Here is a 16,666-nt window from a genome sequence, read left to right on the forward strand (position 1 = left end):
AAAATGTCACCATTATTTTTAACTCCCTGGTCATGGACTCTGCCACATTCTTCATGTTTCTGCCATTTCTTGTCATAGTCGTAAAGACTATGACTGGGTAACGTAGCAAAAAGGGCCAAATCCTAAAGTCTTACACAAGCAAAACAGCCCTGATCTCACACTCCTTTTCTTCACAAAGGATGCAAGGTTAGGCCTCGTGTCGTATGTTTTCACTTTGGCCATATAATGTTTTCTCTTTACACCACATGGGTTAATAGCAGCAGTAAACTTTACTGTTCTCTAGAATAGTTCTTTAAAACTGTGATTAATCTACCAAAGTAAAAATTACTATCACTTAATTTTTTTCCTTAACGATTTGATATCCTGATATTTTCTGCTCTGATCAAAATTCACTGAGTCAATTCTGTCTGTTCAAACAGGTAAGAAAAATTGCTTAAACAGTAATGTGAAATTCAAAGACACTGTGCTTTATTATAATACAAATATAATCAATTTTTTTTCTGATGGAACCAATGTTTTATGAATTTACAGCTGATCTAATGTGAAATTTGGAACAGTCATGAGAAAGTAAAGGTTTTTAAAAGGTTGCAATGTAAGTGGAGCATGAATGCTTTTGGTATGTGTATTTAGGGTCTTTGTAAAGTGGCCTGCTGACTTTCTAATGCAAGTAATAACACTCATCTTCCCAAATCAGAGAGATGCACCTTCAAATAAGCGGATGCTACTAAGTTATCAGTCAGGCAGAGACGAGTTCTTCCAGTGATGAGGCCTTTTCAGAAGCCAGTGCTGTAGGAGACAGGTAGAGTGCTATTGCTGAAAGGTCAACTGTTGCAGCTTAGCGTCAGGCTTTGCAATACAGCTGGGTCAAATATGAGAGCTAGGTGCTGCCAGGTACTGTACGGTACAGCTCCCAGCTGCCTACCCCTTGCCCCCAGCCACATGCTCACTCATCTACTCTCACACTGAGTCAGTTCACGGAGAAAAATACCCCAATGAAAACAAAACAATAAATAAATAAATAATTATTTGTTGATCTAGCTCTCTCCCCACACTGCGGGTGGTGACAAACACTGCTACTGGCACAAAAACTGAAAAGCAAGGAACATGGCTAGCAATGGCTGGATGGCAGGGGGAGAAGGATTGCCCCTTTTAAACTGTCAGATCAGCCCCGTCACATCCCAGAATCAAACCCATACGAAAAGGACAGTCAAAGGAGGACCCCAGCTGAGCCAAGAACTGGCCAATGTCTGGACACTGAAGTAAAGAGGGAGCCTTAAAGGCTGCCTATTTCTGCCAGACACTTCCAAAAGTGCATGTGCGTGCTGTGAATCCCCTGTGCATCATGTCTGAGGACAGCTAAGCACGAAATAACTCACTGTGCAAGCCCTTGGTTCCAGGCTCTTCAGCTGCAAAGCATTTCTGCATCTCACTGAAGGCTTTATAGTGAGGACAGTGGCACTGGAGAATATAGGAGCACTCTCCTTTTTTAAACCAGAAAAAGCCACTAACAACACAGCAGCCCTGGTAGTATTTGAAGCTGTTGCAGCCCACACCACTTGTCCTAAATTTGGTACAGGAATTACTACAGAGACTGCCAAAATGACCCAGGCAACAAATTAATGAGTTCCTTCATTCAAAGAGAAGGAGGGGTGGCAATGGCCCATGACCTGCCAGCAGCCATGGGGATGGATATCCATCTGTGTAAGTGTGTATGGAGCTGAGTTGCTGGGGCTCTGCATGGGCAGGGTATGCAACATCCATGAAGCAGAACACTCTATTTAACACTGATCGGGAGTCGCACAAATAAATAGTTGGATTACTCTCTTGTCTTTTTCCTTTTCAAGTAATAGAAGCCTGTCTTTCTTTTTGATCTGAGCATATCACTGTTACTCATTTTGCAAGTTGAATTCTGATTATACAGAGGAAAGGCCAAAAACTTAAATATTACTTCTTCTGCACAGAACACTAAATCTATTTTCTCCTGGGTGAGCTCCCAGGAATAAACAATCCTATGAATGATTTGGTGTATGATATGCAAAAAGAGACATTTCTACAGCCCGTCTAGACTCCCAGACAAGATCAGACTGCGCTGTCATCAAAAGACATTTCCATAGCCTGTCGTATCACTTGGTAGACAAAAATCCCACCTTTTTGGAACAGTCATGCAAAAAAGAAAAATAAATAAAAACAGCCTGACCTGCCAGTGTCATAGTGGAAATCTGAACGCAGTAACCTTAGACAATTTAGAAATTACGCTAACAATACAGCAAGAAGTTTCAGCAAACATTTGTGAGGAAAGGCAACTCCTGCACAAGTGAACGCAATCCAAAAATATGAGTCATGCACAAGCAATTTTGCTATGGGCCATAAAATCACTTTATGAGAGTTACAGATAATTCTGTATATATTCTATAATGTTTCCCTACTGTGTTGAGATGGATATCTCAGTATCCTATCACAGATAATGATGGAAAACAAATTCTCTACATAAAAGCTGATTGCTCAGAGATTCACCCTTAACTGTTCCAAGGAATTGTAATGCCGACAGAACACTCTATACCTTATTCATCAACAAAGAGGTAGATTCCATCAGTGCCAAACACACTGCAGTTTAGATGGCTTTTATAAGATGTAGCAGGGTGAATTGAGAGCAGCCTTAGACACAGAATACATATCCTGCTATTTCTCAGCACCTACATACTCTTTATCACACATGCACCTACCATCCTCCACAATGACACCTCTTATTTCCTCCTGTTAGTACTTTTGCACATATTCAGACATATTCAGCATTATTCAGTACTAAAAGAACAGATGTATTCTGTACATGTCATGCTGAGCAAAATCTACAGCATTAAGCCAGTCATGAAATAAGAGATACTGGAGTATAAAAGGTGAACCCTTCAGGATCAACTTCAGAACAACACAGCTTCTTTTTGCACCTCTATTTTCCTCTTTATATTCCTTTGTAACTTTTCCCAACTGTAACCGTAGAACCATTAAAAAATAGTTTTAAACACACTGAAAACTTTCAAAAAGACTTTAACCAGTTAACTCTTTTGCAAGGTAGCTTTACGACTAACACACTGTTGGCAACCCAAAATCAATGGGGATTCAACTGAAAGAAATCTAGCTTAATCTTTGGAGGTGTCCTATTCATGTGTTACGATATATGATCTTTCTTCAGACTTGGATGTAGTATTCTCCAGGAGCTGAGCTTTAAAAAAAACCCCAAACAACAATAATAATACCTCTCCAACATCATAGATCCATATTCGGCCTTCTGAATCACCAACTGCTACCTCCTTCCCGGCCTGGGCCCAGCGGACACGGTTGAGGGCAGAAGCTCCTTCTATGGTGACGCTGGCTGTGGGAACCTGTCAAAACAATAGGAACAGGAAGGACAATAAAATCACGCTGCCTGCAAACCTGGGGGTCAGTTTTGAATGTCCTGCTTAGCTGGGTGAGTCACAAGTCCCTTGGCATTGCTGGAAATAACATACAACCCTCATCGGGGGGAGGAAAAAAAAAGGGTTCATTGTTTCTTCGATCACATGTGCTAAAAAGAGGAAAGAGTAAGAGATTGCTTGGAATGAGCAGGGAAGACTTTTCCACAGTAAAGGCCGGTAAATGAAGCAGTTTTTTTCCTCTTAACCTCAGAGACATGCAAAACCACATGTGCTTCTTTCTCAAAAGTCAGTGACTTATTAACAAGAACCAACTGAGAGTAGGACTTGGCTTCAGTCCTGCCCTGGCTTCTGGTCTCTGACTCGGGCTCAGATAACCTGATGGTCAGCAGACACATCCCTGTATTCATGCTGACACATTCTTTAAATCCATACTCACCTCTGCGGCTAGATGCAGAGGTCGAAACTTAGGTATTACGTCAGAAAAGTCCTGAGCTAATCGCTTCAGAGTGAGGACACAGCAGAAGTGAGGACAGCTGAGCTGACATTTAGGAACTCCTACAATATATTCCCACAATTCTCTTTTACATCCCCGGGAGACTTCTTCTGCTTTAAATACACCTGGATGCTGTCTAATTTCCAACACCCCTCCCCACCTCAAGTCAACCAACTTAACAGGTGATCCACAAGGATACATAAAGATTCTGGTTAATGCATGGGATGAATAAAGCAATGAACATAATCTTAGGAGAAGTATTTGTAATCTACACTGGAATGAGGGCATCAAAAGATGCTGCAGGAGGAAGGAACTGTGTGGGTGTTTGTCCCAGATAGGTAGATCACTCAGTTGATTTAGGTCACCTCATAAGACAAATGACAGTAACCTGAAAGTCTGCTAATGCTCCACCCAGCCGCCTTTAATAGGAGAACCTGCCTGAGCAAGGAGCCTGTAGCTTGGCATGACAATCTTCCAAACAAGGCTTTTTAGCTTTAATGCTTTTTAGGTCAGCGCAAATGGGATAGGATAGCTGCAAAAGCAGTTCCTCCACCAGATCCATCTGTGGGAACGGGTCCTGGTCACACAGGGAGATGGGGACAAGGAGGTGTCCTGGGATCTATAAATGGACATGGAATAGGATAGCAGTCCAGGCAAGAAGAGGCAGTTGGACAGGAACCAGAGTCTGAGCTACCTCTGGAGGAGTGACAGATACTCCTGTCCTCATTGTCAGCACAATACAGCAGAAGCAGGAAGGCGGCAGCTGTAAGGTGGTATTAAAGCCTGGTCTGAACATTGACAACCTGACAAGATTAACAAAACCAGTATTTTGCTGACTTCATCTGGGTTCTCTGGCTGTAGTTTTATATTGTAGTTGTGAGATAGGTCCAAAGATTCAGGAGAGAAATAACTTTAAAACAAACATTGTATAGCTCCCATGCCAATCTCCCTCTCCTCAGCAATAACGCCTTCATTGTGTCACACACGATGAGTGACGGTAGGAAGCTGAACCCTTGCAGACTTCCCGAGACTCTCATTAGGGCTGCACTGTGTGCGCAGCCATGCCAGCAGCAGGACAAAGACTGGGAAGCAGGAGTGCTTGCCTTGTCCCTCTTCCCCTGGAGACTCCTCGCTCCAACTCCTCCTCACCAAACCTGACACAAGGCTTCAAAACCAAAACCAGCCTGCCCAGCTAAAGCGTTGCCTCTGCACAGGGCTTTGTGGTAACATCCTTGAGCCCCACATACGAAATACAAGAGGATTTTGTTTGCAGAATGATGTAGAAATAATGCTGGATAGCAATCAGAAAGCAGATACCATCATCCCCCCCCTTTAAGAAGTCATTCAAATGCAAATAAGCTACTGGACTCATCTTCCCATTGTGCAAGGCCTAGGTCCTGTCCAAGGCAGTATTACCCAAAAAAGCTGGCACTCCTCATCCCAAGTCTGCTAATGCTTAGTGGGAAAGAGTCAATGGCCTAAATCTGACATGGGGTCATTGATTCATGATAAAATCACAGTAGAAAAAAAACAAGTTTTACTCCTCTGATCAGTGATTTAAAAAAAAAAAAAAAAAAAAAAAGGCGCACTATTTTAATTCCAGCCAAAATTAATTTCATAACATTTGGAAATGGGTTTCTTCAAACAACAACTAAATGCCACATTTTTAGAGCACTAATCCACTAACCAGCTATGTTTCTCAGAAAACTGTAGATCAAAGATATTTGTTTCATACATAAATATACACAGGCACTGAATTTTCAAAAAATCTTTCAGAAGGATGAAATACATAACTCTAGAGCTGGCGTTTTTTTGTTAATACAGCATTCTTTCAATGTTCCACATGAAAATAAGCAGCAAGCATGCCGCAGACGCAAGACACAAGCCATGCTTTTTTCCAAAACCCGACGGTTTTGTAAAATCCTGTTACTATTCCACAAAGCTATCTAACAAAATAAAAAGCAATAATGAAACAGTCTTTAAAAATCTAAATAAAAAGTCTCTTCTCCAGTGACATGGAGAGAAATATAGTCAAACCATAGTATCTTAAAATAAATTTGTCTGCTCTCTGTAGTGATAGGTTAAATTACACGTGCCTATTTTAGATTTCAAAGATAAGAGTTTATTTTATAATGGTAGCATTATGTTTTTAAAATCACATTTGAAATACTTTATAAATCCTCTGAAGTTGGTGCTTGTCAGATTTTTAACAATTTTGAAATGAGATTTTAACAGGTAACAGATTAAGAAGGATGCAGTCAGAAAAGCCTGCATGATAAGAATACACCTTTTATTGTTTTACTTTTATTGCTTACGTAGTGTCAAAACCTGCTTGCAAATACATCTGTTACCTGTTTCTAGAAATAGACACCATCTTCACACTTTCAAAGCTAAGGTACACCATACAAAAAACCCCAACAAACATGTGAATAGGATATAACACAGCTGAAATAAGCAATTTTGTAAGTCTGTTTAATATCAGTTCATGGATAAATAAGACTCATCAATAACCTCAAGACCTTTTACACTCTTGATCAAAAAAGAAATGTACCTACAGACACATAGGTAAGAAATCGGCATTTGCTATCCTGAAACTATCTGCAAACCTCACTATAGTGATCCAAATAAAATACTATTCAGTTTGCAAAAGAATGAAGGATTTTTTCCTTTTTAAGGTTTTATATTCATTTGTGAAATATAAAATGTGATGACTTTCATTGCTATTACAAAAACAATTTCTGGTATCCACAGATCAACGTGAAACATGCAGATACTCTGGTTACTTTACATTGAGATTTTGAGAATAATCAGATTGATTAAATCTGTGGTACGGTCAAACGATTTTAGTTATTTTGATCAGAAAGCATCTAGCTCTCAGGGGAAATGTTTTTAATAAATACGGGGAGTAACACTAGTGGAAACTATGTTACAGTTCAAAAATTTGAAGGTAGCATACTGTAACTAAAACCAGGTATTTCCTTAATTGGTTTACAAAATAATACGTAAATAAAAATGTGACTTATTTCCCAAATTAAACAAACCCAGGTCTCATTAATAACAATCATATCTAGTTCTCACACAGAGATTTTTATCAATATCTAGCAGTTAAACACATTAATATACCTGTCATTTTCTACTGTCTTCACAAATACTTTAACGTCACATATCTGACATCTAAAAGTAATAATGATCTAAAAAAATAGGTGTTTCAAGATTTCTTGTTACAAAGGCAAAAGTGCTGACAAGGACTTTTTCTTAGCAAATAGCACTGCAGACTTAAACGGCATAATCAATTACAGAAATCTTGAAAATTATAAACTAATTATGGCCTACCAGATAAAGGGCAAAAGCAAACAATAATCACTTTCAGTTACGATGTTTAAAAAACTGCTTACAGTTCTCTCTTTCAGTGATACTTTTGCTGCGTCTCCTGCATAACAAAACCTCACATCTATTCAGAATTTGCCAGTTTATCATTTCTAAAGATTTTTTTTTTTTTATTTCTTTCATCAGTGCTCAGTAAGGAAACCAAATGGTATTTCTGCCTCCAGAGACTCAAATTCAATTCTCATAAAAATACAAAGCTCCGATACCATGGAAATAATTCCAGTCTGATCCTTACATGAGAACTGATTTTGACCTCTCAGAATGGAAATCATTTGTGAAATCAGGGGTGGCCTTGCATGCAGAAGAAAAGCAGGATCAAGCTTGAAATGAATTTTTTTTTCTGATGTTCCTATGTATTTATATGTAAACACACTGAAAATATATCAGCAGTTTTCTGTGTACAGCCTTATTATTGATGGGACTGGGATCAAGCGGTCCATACTAATTTTTTGGAAAGAAACTACGGTCTCATTGAGTTAAATGGCAAAACATCAGTTGATTTCAAGCAGAGCAGGATTTCAGCCCTGGTATTTGGGGGGAAAGGGTTATTTTTTTTTTCTTCTTAAAATGCTGGGGTTTATGCTCTGTGTTTAAACCTGCATTAATGAGAACACCTGAAGGATATGTCCCTCCCTTCCCAAAATAAATTCTGAGGAGACTCCTCCTGTATATCCTCCAGCTGTATGTGCTCTAATTAAAAAGGCTGCGCTGCTTCCTGCTCAGAGCACTTCAAAAGGCCTTACTGCTCCCCTTGACAATGCAGCGCCCAGTGCTGGTTCCTCTTACCTGTCCATGCTTATTTATGGCAAGCACCACTCACTGGAAGCCATAAACTGCACCCGTATTTTACTCTGGCTGAATGTATAGCATGTTTATGTGAAGGGCGTATTAATGATCAAACTAATCTTAAAAATTTTAAAAATTGTAAAAAATAGGGTGTATGGGGGGAAATACTGGGGCTTGCTCTTCAGTCTTCTCTTTTTTGGAAATAAAAAGAAACCGACAGTTAATACGTGCCTTTTTTTCAGTCTGTTTGTTCTTAATTTTACGTGGCATTAAGTAAAAATATGCAAGACTTCAGTTGTGGAAAAATATTTCAATTGTCGTGCTGATTGCTGGTCATCTAAGACTGACCTCAAGCAACATGACAGGTTTTCTTAAAAACATTTTTTAGGGAAACTCAAATCCAGAAAAAATAGCATCAATATATGTCTGCAGCATGTGGGTTTTTTTAATCTGAAATAACATGAGCAAAAAGGGGAGTTCGGCACGTTTAGAAAATGACTTTAAAAATACAGTATTTACTGTTCTCAATCTTTGCAAAAGCTCTCTGATTAATCCTTTCTCGTCTGTGAAATGTAAAGGTGTGACATTTCTTCCCCAATGGTCCCCACTAGTTAATAGTGACAGAAAGCAAACTTTTTATTTTTCATTTGCATTTGTGCCTTTAAGTTTCACAGCAAATTTTGAAGAGAAAAAAAGGTGAGGGTATAAAACCACAAATAACATGTGAGATGCCTTGTGCTTAAAAAACTCAAAGCGGAGCAGCTAGCGACTCAGAAAGGCCGGAGGTGAAGGAAGAGACAGAGGCACGCTGGCTTTCTGACACGGCGGAGCACTGGTACGGGGCTTCCAAGTTACCATCTCCAGAGGATTTGGAGCAGAGGATAAATCCGAAGGGAAGTGAAGGCTCCCCCCGCAAACAGGGCGCACCTCCGGAGCGCAGGAGGCTGGCGAAGGGCTGCCCGGCGCCTCGGCCCACGCCGCAGGCCTGTGGCGGTTGTGGCCGGGCTGCCAAGGTGTGACCGCCTGAGCGAGGGGAGGCATCGAAAACCTGGCGTTCGCAGCGCCTGGCTGAACCGTGGGGTGCCAGAAACGCGGTGTGTTACATAAAAACCTACAAAACGGGCGCAGTTTAAAAGTGCACCTTAAAATAACAGAGAGGGAAAGGAGATTCCATCCCCAGTCGGCACCGCGGCTATTTATTTGTGTTGGCCTTCTGCCGGGGGTACCGCAGTCGGCCCTCCCCACCCCTGACAGGTACCCGGGAGCAGCAGTCCTGCCGCGGGGGAGGGAAGGAAGGAGGGAGGCGGGGAAGGCGGGAGGGGGAGGGGGGCGGTCAGGCGCCCCCGGCAGCGGGACCTGCCCTCCCCGCCGTGCCACGGGGCGCGGGCGGCGGCCGACCCCGAGGGAGCCCGGCGCCCCCGCAGACCCCCGGCGAGGGCGGGCGACGGGGGTGCTCGGCAGCGCCGCACCACGCCGGCCCTCACAGGGTTAAGGTCTCGCCCAGCGCCCCGCCGCCCTCCCGCCCTCGCCTTCCCACCACCGGCCGCCGTCGGGCCGCCGCGCCGCCTCACCTCGGTGTCGTTATTCAGGTTCCACAGATCCAGGCGCCCCATCCCGTCCACGCAGGCGAAGAGCGCGGGATGCACTGGCGACCACATGACATCGTAGACATAGTCGGCATTGTCTTCAAAGGAGTAGAGCGGCTTGTTGTGCTGTAAAGCAGAGAGAAGCATGAAGACTTCGTGGCGCTAGTGCTGCCTGGGGCTGTCTGGCGAGTCTAATTAAAAACTTTGCACATTTACAAAGTGTCATAAAACTTCCCCAGATGAAAGGTCCTCGCGAAGGGTGGGACTGCGCTTTAATGGGGCAACAACTGTCCGGTGGGATAAATGAGATGCCCGGCGTGAGGGGTGTGGGACGCGCGGGTGACGGGGCGGGGGGGAGCGCCCGCGGCCTCTCCCGCTCCCGGTCGGCACCCCGACGGCGGGGGGGGGGGAGGAGAAGGGGGGGGGGAGCTGCGGCGGGCGGGCAGGCAGGCAGGCAGGCAAGCAGGCACCGCCGCGCCCGCCCCAACCGCGCTTGCGGCCGCCGCCGATAAGGATCGTGAGATCGTCGGGGAGCTGCGCGGCTCCTTCCGCGGCCCTCCGCGCACCGCGGGCGGCGCCTGCCACCTAGCGGCGGGCGGGGCGAGCACCCGCACAGCCCCGGCCTCGCGCGCCGCCTCAGGGCCCAGCTTCCCGCCGCCCGTCCCTCGCCTTGCGGCGGCCCCGCGGCGCTGCCGGGGCGCCGTGCCGGCAGCCGAGCCCCGCTCGGCCGGGAGCGACGGTTGTCATTTCCAGCAGGCGGGAAGTCGGAGGGAAGTTAGGAAGTACACCGCGAATATAGTGTAATTGTCATGAATTATTCATCGCATCTGGCTTGTCTAATTTTTGCATAATGGCTTCGCTAATCCCCGATCAATTAATGGAAAATGAAATTTGAATGATAATGAAAACTCCAGAGATGAAAGAAATTAAATATTCTCATGGCTTGTGACAGAAATCTAAACAATGGGACTTCTCCGGGGTCTCCCTCCCTCACCGCCAGCTGCCTGCGGCGGCCCTGCCGCCCCCCCCCCCCCCCCCCCCCGGCAAGGGGCACGGCGGGGACCGGAGGGAACGCGGGGCGAGCGCCCGCAGCCCCCACCGGCCTCTCCCGAACACTTCTGCGGGGAACAAAGTACGGCGTAGGGTGCCTTTGTAAATGTCTGAGTCCTATCTACGGGATATCTCGGTCAGGTCCCTCCAGAATGCACCCCCGTTCGTTTCACAAAGGAAATAACATCGTGAATGCCTGCCGTGCGTTATTTTTCCAAAAAGCGGAGTGACTGATTGCAATTATAACATCACTTTTCTTTTGTATATTATTAATTTCGAACAATAAAGCGATTTGTTTAATCCCGCCAATTTTGTTTTCGGTCTTCCCGCCCTTCGTGGTGCTTCGTTCCGTGTTGGGGCTGCAAGCGCCACGGCTCAGCATGTGGACGGGTATGTGTGCGCACGCGTATCTCTACATGGCAATATCTGTAAGTAGTCACGGGATGTTGTTATTGCAGTGCTGTATTCTAAATAATTTAGAAATACTTCTGCTCATCACAGGCATTATGAAAAACTATCAAAAGCATCCATTACAGGACTTTGTCCCTTGAAAAAATACTGACGATACAAAGAGATCAGGTTCTATAGGCCAGTTTTTCCTATGCTTGAATTAATGAAAGGCACTTCGAATCATTACAGGATCAGGTCCCAAATTTTCATAACTGGCCTAATGTTTTTTGGTGCATTTCTTAAGAATAGCAAACCTTTTGTTTTGTGTGACAATAAAGTGAAATTAGAGCTTCAGATTATTACCTCAAATTTACATAACATTTTTATTTCTTTTCCAAAGCTGGAGTTTTGCAAAAGAAAAGGAAAAAATAACTAGAATATTTTCTTACCTAAACAAGGTCTTGTTCTCCAAACATATGTATCTGCTTAGTATATTATCAGTACCAGTGGAGTTACTTACACGTGTTAATGGAATTACTTACATGCCTGTGCTAAAACATTTGCAGGGTTGAGGGCCAAATGAAGACTAAGCTTTAGAAGAGGCAGAGGTATTTAAGAGGAAATTTCAAAGTTAATCTATTCAGCTATGAGCTGGGAAATAGTATTTAGAGTGGGCCATACGGATCCACAATGTCTATCTGCTGTATTGTGTATTTTCACTGAAAACATCTAATTTAGGTTCGAATACATCAACCGTCTAAATGCTGGAAAAATGGGCATTGAACACAATAGTATACCGAAGGGAAAGGAAATCTGGTCAACTGCTAGGTGGCCAGTGTTTTTCTTATTCATGGGAAATGTGCTGCACATATAGCACTTTAACATTTAATGTCATGGGAGAAGTAACAAAACTCCACAGAAGTAAGAGGACTATTAAGATATCAATCAATCCAGGGCAGATTTCAATCAGCATTTCCTTTTTGTCAACATATCAAAACTCGTTTTGATCTTATTTTGAGTGTGACACTATTACGTTCTTTTTAGTTCTGCCAGTTTATTTTCCAATTCAAGCCTGAAGACCAAAGCATTAGAAGGAAAGGTCAGGAGATGTGGTTCTAGTCTGTATCTTGCTGTTCACATGCTGTACAATCTCTGGCAAATAGCTGTAGCTGATGTGCCTCAGTTTCCCTGTTAGCAAAATAAAAACACTTTTGAAGTGCTGGTATTGGAGGTGAAAGGCATAGCAGATATGCAATGTGCATTGACTTTACCATAACAGTGGAAATATTCAGTCAGATTAGGAAGTCAGAGGGAAAATCTGGACAACAGGAATAATACGGCTTTTGAGAAAGATCTGACACGCGAGGAATGATACACAAATTAATGGGGATGAATAGGGAGCGGAGCGCTGTAAGGCAATAAGAAATTGCAGCCATGCGAGCAGCCCAAGAAAAAGGCAAGATCAACTGTGGTGTGGTTGGAGAAAGGGGAAGAAAGACCTACAATATGGCCCCGCCAGGCAGTGGTGGTGGAGCTGAGCTAAAGCCTTCATAGTGCCCCCAGTACGTATCTGCCTCCCTCCCCGCTCTTGCCGCTTGCGTACCCTTCAATGGGGAAAAATAAAGCATTTCCCATACTATGTCTTTTTGTCTTGCACTTTTAACTAGAGAAGAACATAACCACATCAGGCCAGGCTGGAGGTCCCTCTTGCTTAGCATCCTGTCTTCAATAGTAAGAGCGAGTAGTGGTGACCTTTCTTAAAAGCTGACATTTCATCCTGCTCTGATTTTGCCCGCTGAGAGCAGTTATGTTGATTTCATTGTGAAGACTTGATTTGTAAGGTTAAGTGTGTAGAGAAATGTTTGCAGGACTTCCTTACTGTAAGCCTGTTAACTAAGGGCCCAGGCCAGAAGATTCTTTTAATGTAAGGATTTATGAGTAAGGACCGATACCAACCACTTTTAGAAAATGTTGAAATGTGGAACCATGTAAAGGTCACTTTAAAGCAGTTTTAAATTACCAAAACTTCAGACTTACACAATCTACAACTAACATATGGCTATTATTATAAAACAACTGAAATTTAAACTTGATGAGCTTTCATTCTTAAATATCAACTCACTCTGTTATTCAATAGAACAGAAGAAATAGTTTAAAGCAGTATCTTCAGACAAACTTGGGCCAAATCTCCTTATTACTGAAAAAAGAGAGTTTGGGGTGAAAATGCAGCCCTACGGAATCCATGGAGTTTTGCCATTGATTTCAGCAGGACAGGATTTGAATGTTTAGTGGAAAAAGCGAAAAAGCCATGCTTTTGTCTCATTTATTTAAGCATGTCGTCAAATTCTATTGTTCTTCCTCAGGGTTTGTATACGGGCATTGTTTAAAAGAACAATGCGGAATGAACGTTTTAAATACACGGGAGCTGTCTAGGAACTAGCACTTGTCTATGAAATAAGAAACTCACCTAAATAAATACTATGTATTTATATAAAAGAGGTCTTTTTTTCCACATATAAATTTGACCAGTCTATTCCACTTCTTATTTGCATAGAAGAATTTTCTTTAATCCAGGAGGCGCCACACATAAAGTAGCTAATTATCCATATAAAGGAATGTATACATATCCACAGGTTTTAACTAGCATCTGACTTCTGAAAAGCCATGGAAAAGGCTATTGGCTTTGCCTGTTTCATGAAAGGAGTGTTTTACAGGTTGGCGCAATTTCTGTGGGTGTCAGCTCCACCTAAAGGTACTTCCCTAGACCGTACCTTCAGCAGAACAGATGTATGGTGACACCACATAACTCTATGGTCTCCCCTTCCTTCTTTCCACTCCATTGTCTTCCATTCTAAAGACAATAAGCCAAACCCGTACTTCTGGCTCACGCTGTATTAACAACAGCCATGAGTGTTGTGCTGTCTTGTAAGCTGATTCAAGTGAATTTGCTTTTTTCTAGGTGTGCAGCAAATATGACAGATTCATTAGTCCTTGGCATAGAAACATTCCAAATGAGCTGATGTGTTTGTTTAGGCTCAAGCTCCAGCTTTCAGGCACTTGGCAAGAGCAGAGCCAAAGTGGTCCCAAGCTGAGTGGCTGCTCTTGTGTCTGGCCCTTGAACAAACCAGGTAGTTTGGCCCCTATGGGACCAAATATTGTATAAATAACCTTTATTCATTAAGAAAAAAACCAAACAAACTACACCATGGTGTCAAAAGAAGACATCTCTTTCAGCATAGATAACACATAGGGAAGCAAAACTCTGCTGTCTTTATTTAAAGCGAGTGATAGGGTGTCACACAGATCAGAGGGATGCAAAAGAAACCAGGATAAGGCAGAGCTTGTGGGACTTCTACTCAGGTTAGGATCTGAGCTCTTTCCCTGTTTTATAGACCCTAGCTGCTAGGCCAAGTCTTCTCTACCTTGAGAGAGGCATCTTACTACTTTGCTGAATCCCGGCTCATCTTTTCCTTTCTGACCCTGCCAGTTAGCCAGGCCAACCCAAAAGATGCAGACCGCATAAGCAGAAACTAAAAGCTGCTGGGAATTTTGACACAAATAGTCCTCAAATCAGCTTTACCCTGGTCTTGACCTTTCCTCCTTCAACAGTCTGTTTCCTGGGTCACCAAATGTTAGCTGTTTGGGGTACATACCTCTTGTGGTATGTATATACTCTCCTGTGTATAAGGCTCTACTACTCTTGTAAGCCTTCACATTCTCCATTTGTATGGAGTCAGAGAGGTCCTGGTTTTTATTCAGACTCATTGATCCCCGTGGGAATTTTGCCAGTTCTGGACTGCCATGTTTCTCCCAAATCTGTCTTCTAACGTTTATGATAATTTAGGATAATCCAATAGTTCCTACTTTAATACTATACTTATTATGGGACTTGCCTTAGTTCAGATTATGCTAGCTTTTAAAAGCTACAGCAGTCCCAGGAACTGTTATGAGATGCCATAAAACAGAGGCGCTAGTTCCAGGTACATCCCTGGTGCCTGTCTGCATTCTCCCCGAAGGGTATCATTATCCCGCAGACCCCAATACCACACAACTATACAACTCACAACTTGCAGTCTGTTCCACCTTTTCCAGGACCTTCAAGGATGGCAATGCAAAAGCAAAAGGGGGATGTTTATGCTCTTCAGCTTTAGCCACCCTATGTCACTGGCTAACTGAGGTGCCCTAAATTGAGTTACATGAGTAATAGCTCTTTTGCCTGTCTTTAAATTCCTTCTGGCAGCCAGATTCAGTGCTGAATCACAGATGAGCCTCTGGGGCTCAATGGACATTTCACTGGGCTATGACCTATGTACGTTGTGTCATCGCACTGTCAGATAATTATTAGGTCACTGAGGTGAGTCTAAACTACATTTTTTTTGAGAAATCTTCATTTTTAGATTCAGTGGCAATAGGGGGCGAAGAAATGAGCGTGGAAATAATCCCTACACTATTCACAGCCCTGTTTTATTTAAGTACTGTAGTGTTACTACGCTGATTGGTTTTTGGCATCCTAAAAGTTGCGGACAGTCAAGGCAGAAAACTATTCACTTTTAGAAATTATTGTTCTTGCAGAGATGCTGAAACTGTTGCCTCTCTTAATTGCCAATAATAAAAGAAAGTCCAATATTTTTGCATAAACATGTGGGAATTATTATAGATGGAGGAGGGCACAAGGGTGAGACCGAAAGGAAAGGGGCTATGAGAGCAGACCAAGTCTGGAGATAACATGATGATTACATTTTTGTGGTTTCCTTCAAAGCAAAGCGTCACGGGTGAACATACAAGAAGGAAGTGAAGGAAGAAAGGTTTGATGATTGGCACAGGCGGTTTTGATGAGAACCGATCTTAATGTCTAATACTGTGGCATGGAAAAAAAAAAAATAAAAGCACTTGGGAAGTCAGACATCACCTGACTTTTAGGAGCATCACAAAGTCAGACAGCAGAGCTTTCGGGGTCTATGGAGATAGCCTGGAAGCTATACTGACTGGTAAACTGCTTATTTGGTTAATCCTCCTTAATTGTTTTAAGTCCTCTGCAGAGATGCGACAACTTCAGGCTGTGCTGCTAGACTTCAGTTGTTCGCTTTGGTCTTCCAGCTCTCTTCTACCCTGCCTTTCCACTTACTCATTGGAAAAAAGACCTTTTTATTTTCTGAATAAAAAAAGCAGAAAGTATGGCAGTCCTCTTCAGCACTGCATATTAGCCGAGGAACTATTTTCAGTGAGTTTGATATAAATGTGTATTACTTGATGTCTAATGTAAAGGTAAATGAATTAATTATATCATTAATTGCTTGCCGTGGATGAACTTTACAAACATCAAACGGTATGTAAGGCCTTGAAACTCTACAAGACAGGCATAAGCAAGATTTTATGAAGAAGCTAATATGCAGACTGGGTTATAGTGAGGCACTGGGGAGGACAGTGCTCCCCAGCTCGCTTTTCTCCCCAGTTCCTACTGGCTAAGCTTGTGTATTGCTGGTTTCTGTGGTTTAGATCACCCAGTTTCATTCCCTGTCTGGAGCCCCTCTTACTCTGCACTTGCAAGAGTTGTGCCTACAGGT

At 42.9% G+C, this 16,666-nt stretch overlaps 1 protein-coding gene across 6 annotated transcripts in view; it reads right to left on the reverse strand.

The window, feature by feature from the left end:
• The window catches only part of DYNC1I1 (dynein cytoplasmic 1 intermediate chain 1), a 193,093-nt gene that overhangs the window by 15,097 nt on the left and 161,330 nt on the right, over window positions 1-16,666 (reverse strand). For all 6 annotated transcript variants that reach the window (XM_075746142.1, XM_075746144.1, XM_075746146.1 and 3 more), the window contains 2 exons: window positions 9,648-9,788; window positions 3,252-3,377 (listed from right to left, as the gene is read on the reverse strand). In XM_075746142.1, the coding sequence (XP_075602257.1) occupies window positions 3,252-3,377; window positions 9,648-9,788 (267 nt within the window). The remainder of the gene's footprint in view (window positions 1-3,251; window positions 3,378-9,647; window positions 9,789-16,666) is intronic.

This window comes from Balearica regulorum, chromosome 2 (assembly GCF_011004875.1).
Source record: "Balearica regulorum gibbericeps isolate bBalReg1 chromosome 2, bBalReg1.pri, whole genome shotgun sequence".
Taxonomy (NCBI): Eukaryota; Metazoa; Chordata; class Aves; order Gruiformes; family Gruidae; genus Balearica; species Balearica regulorum.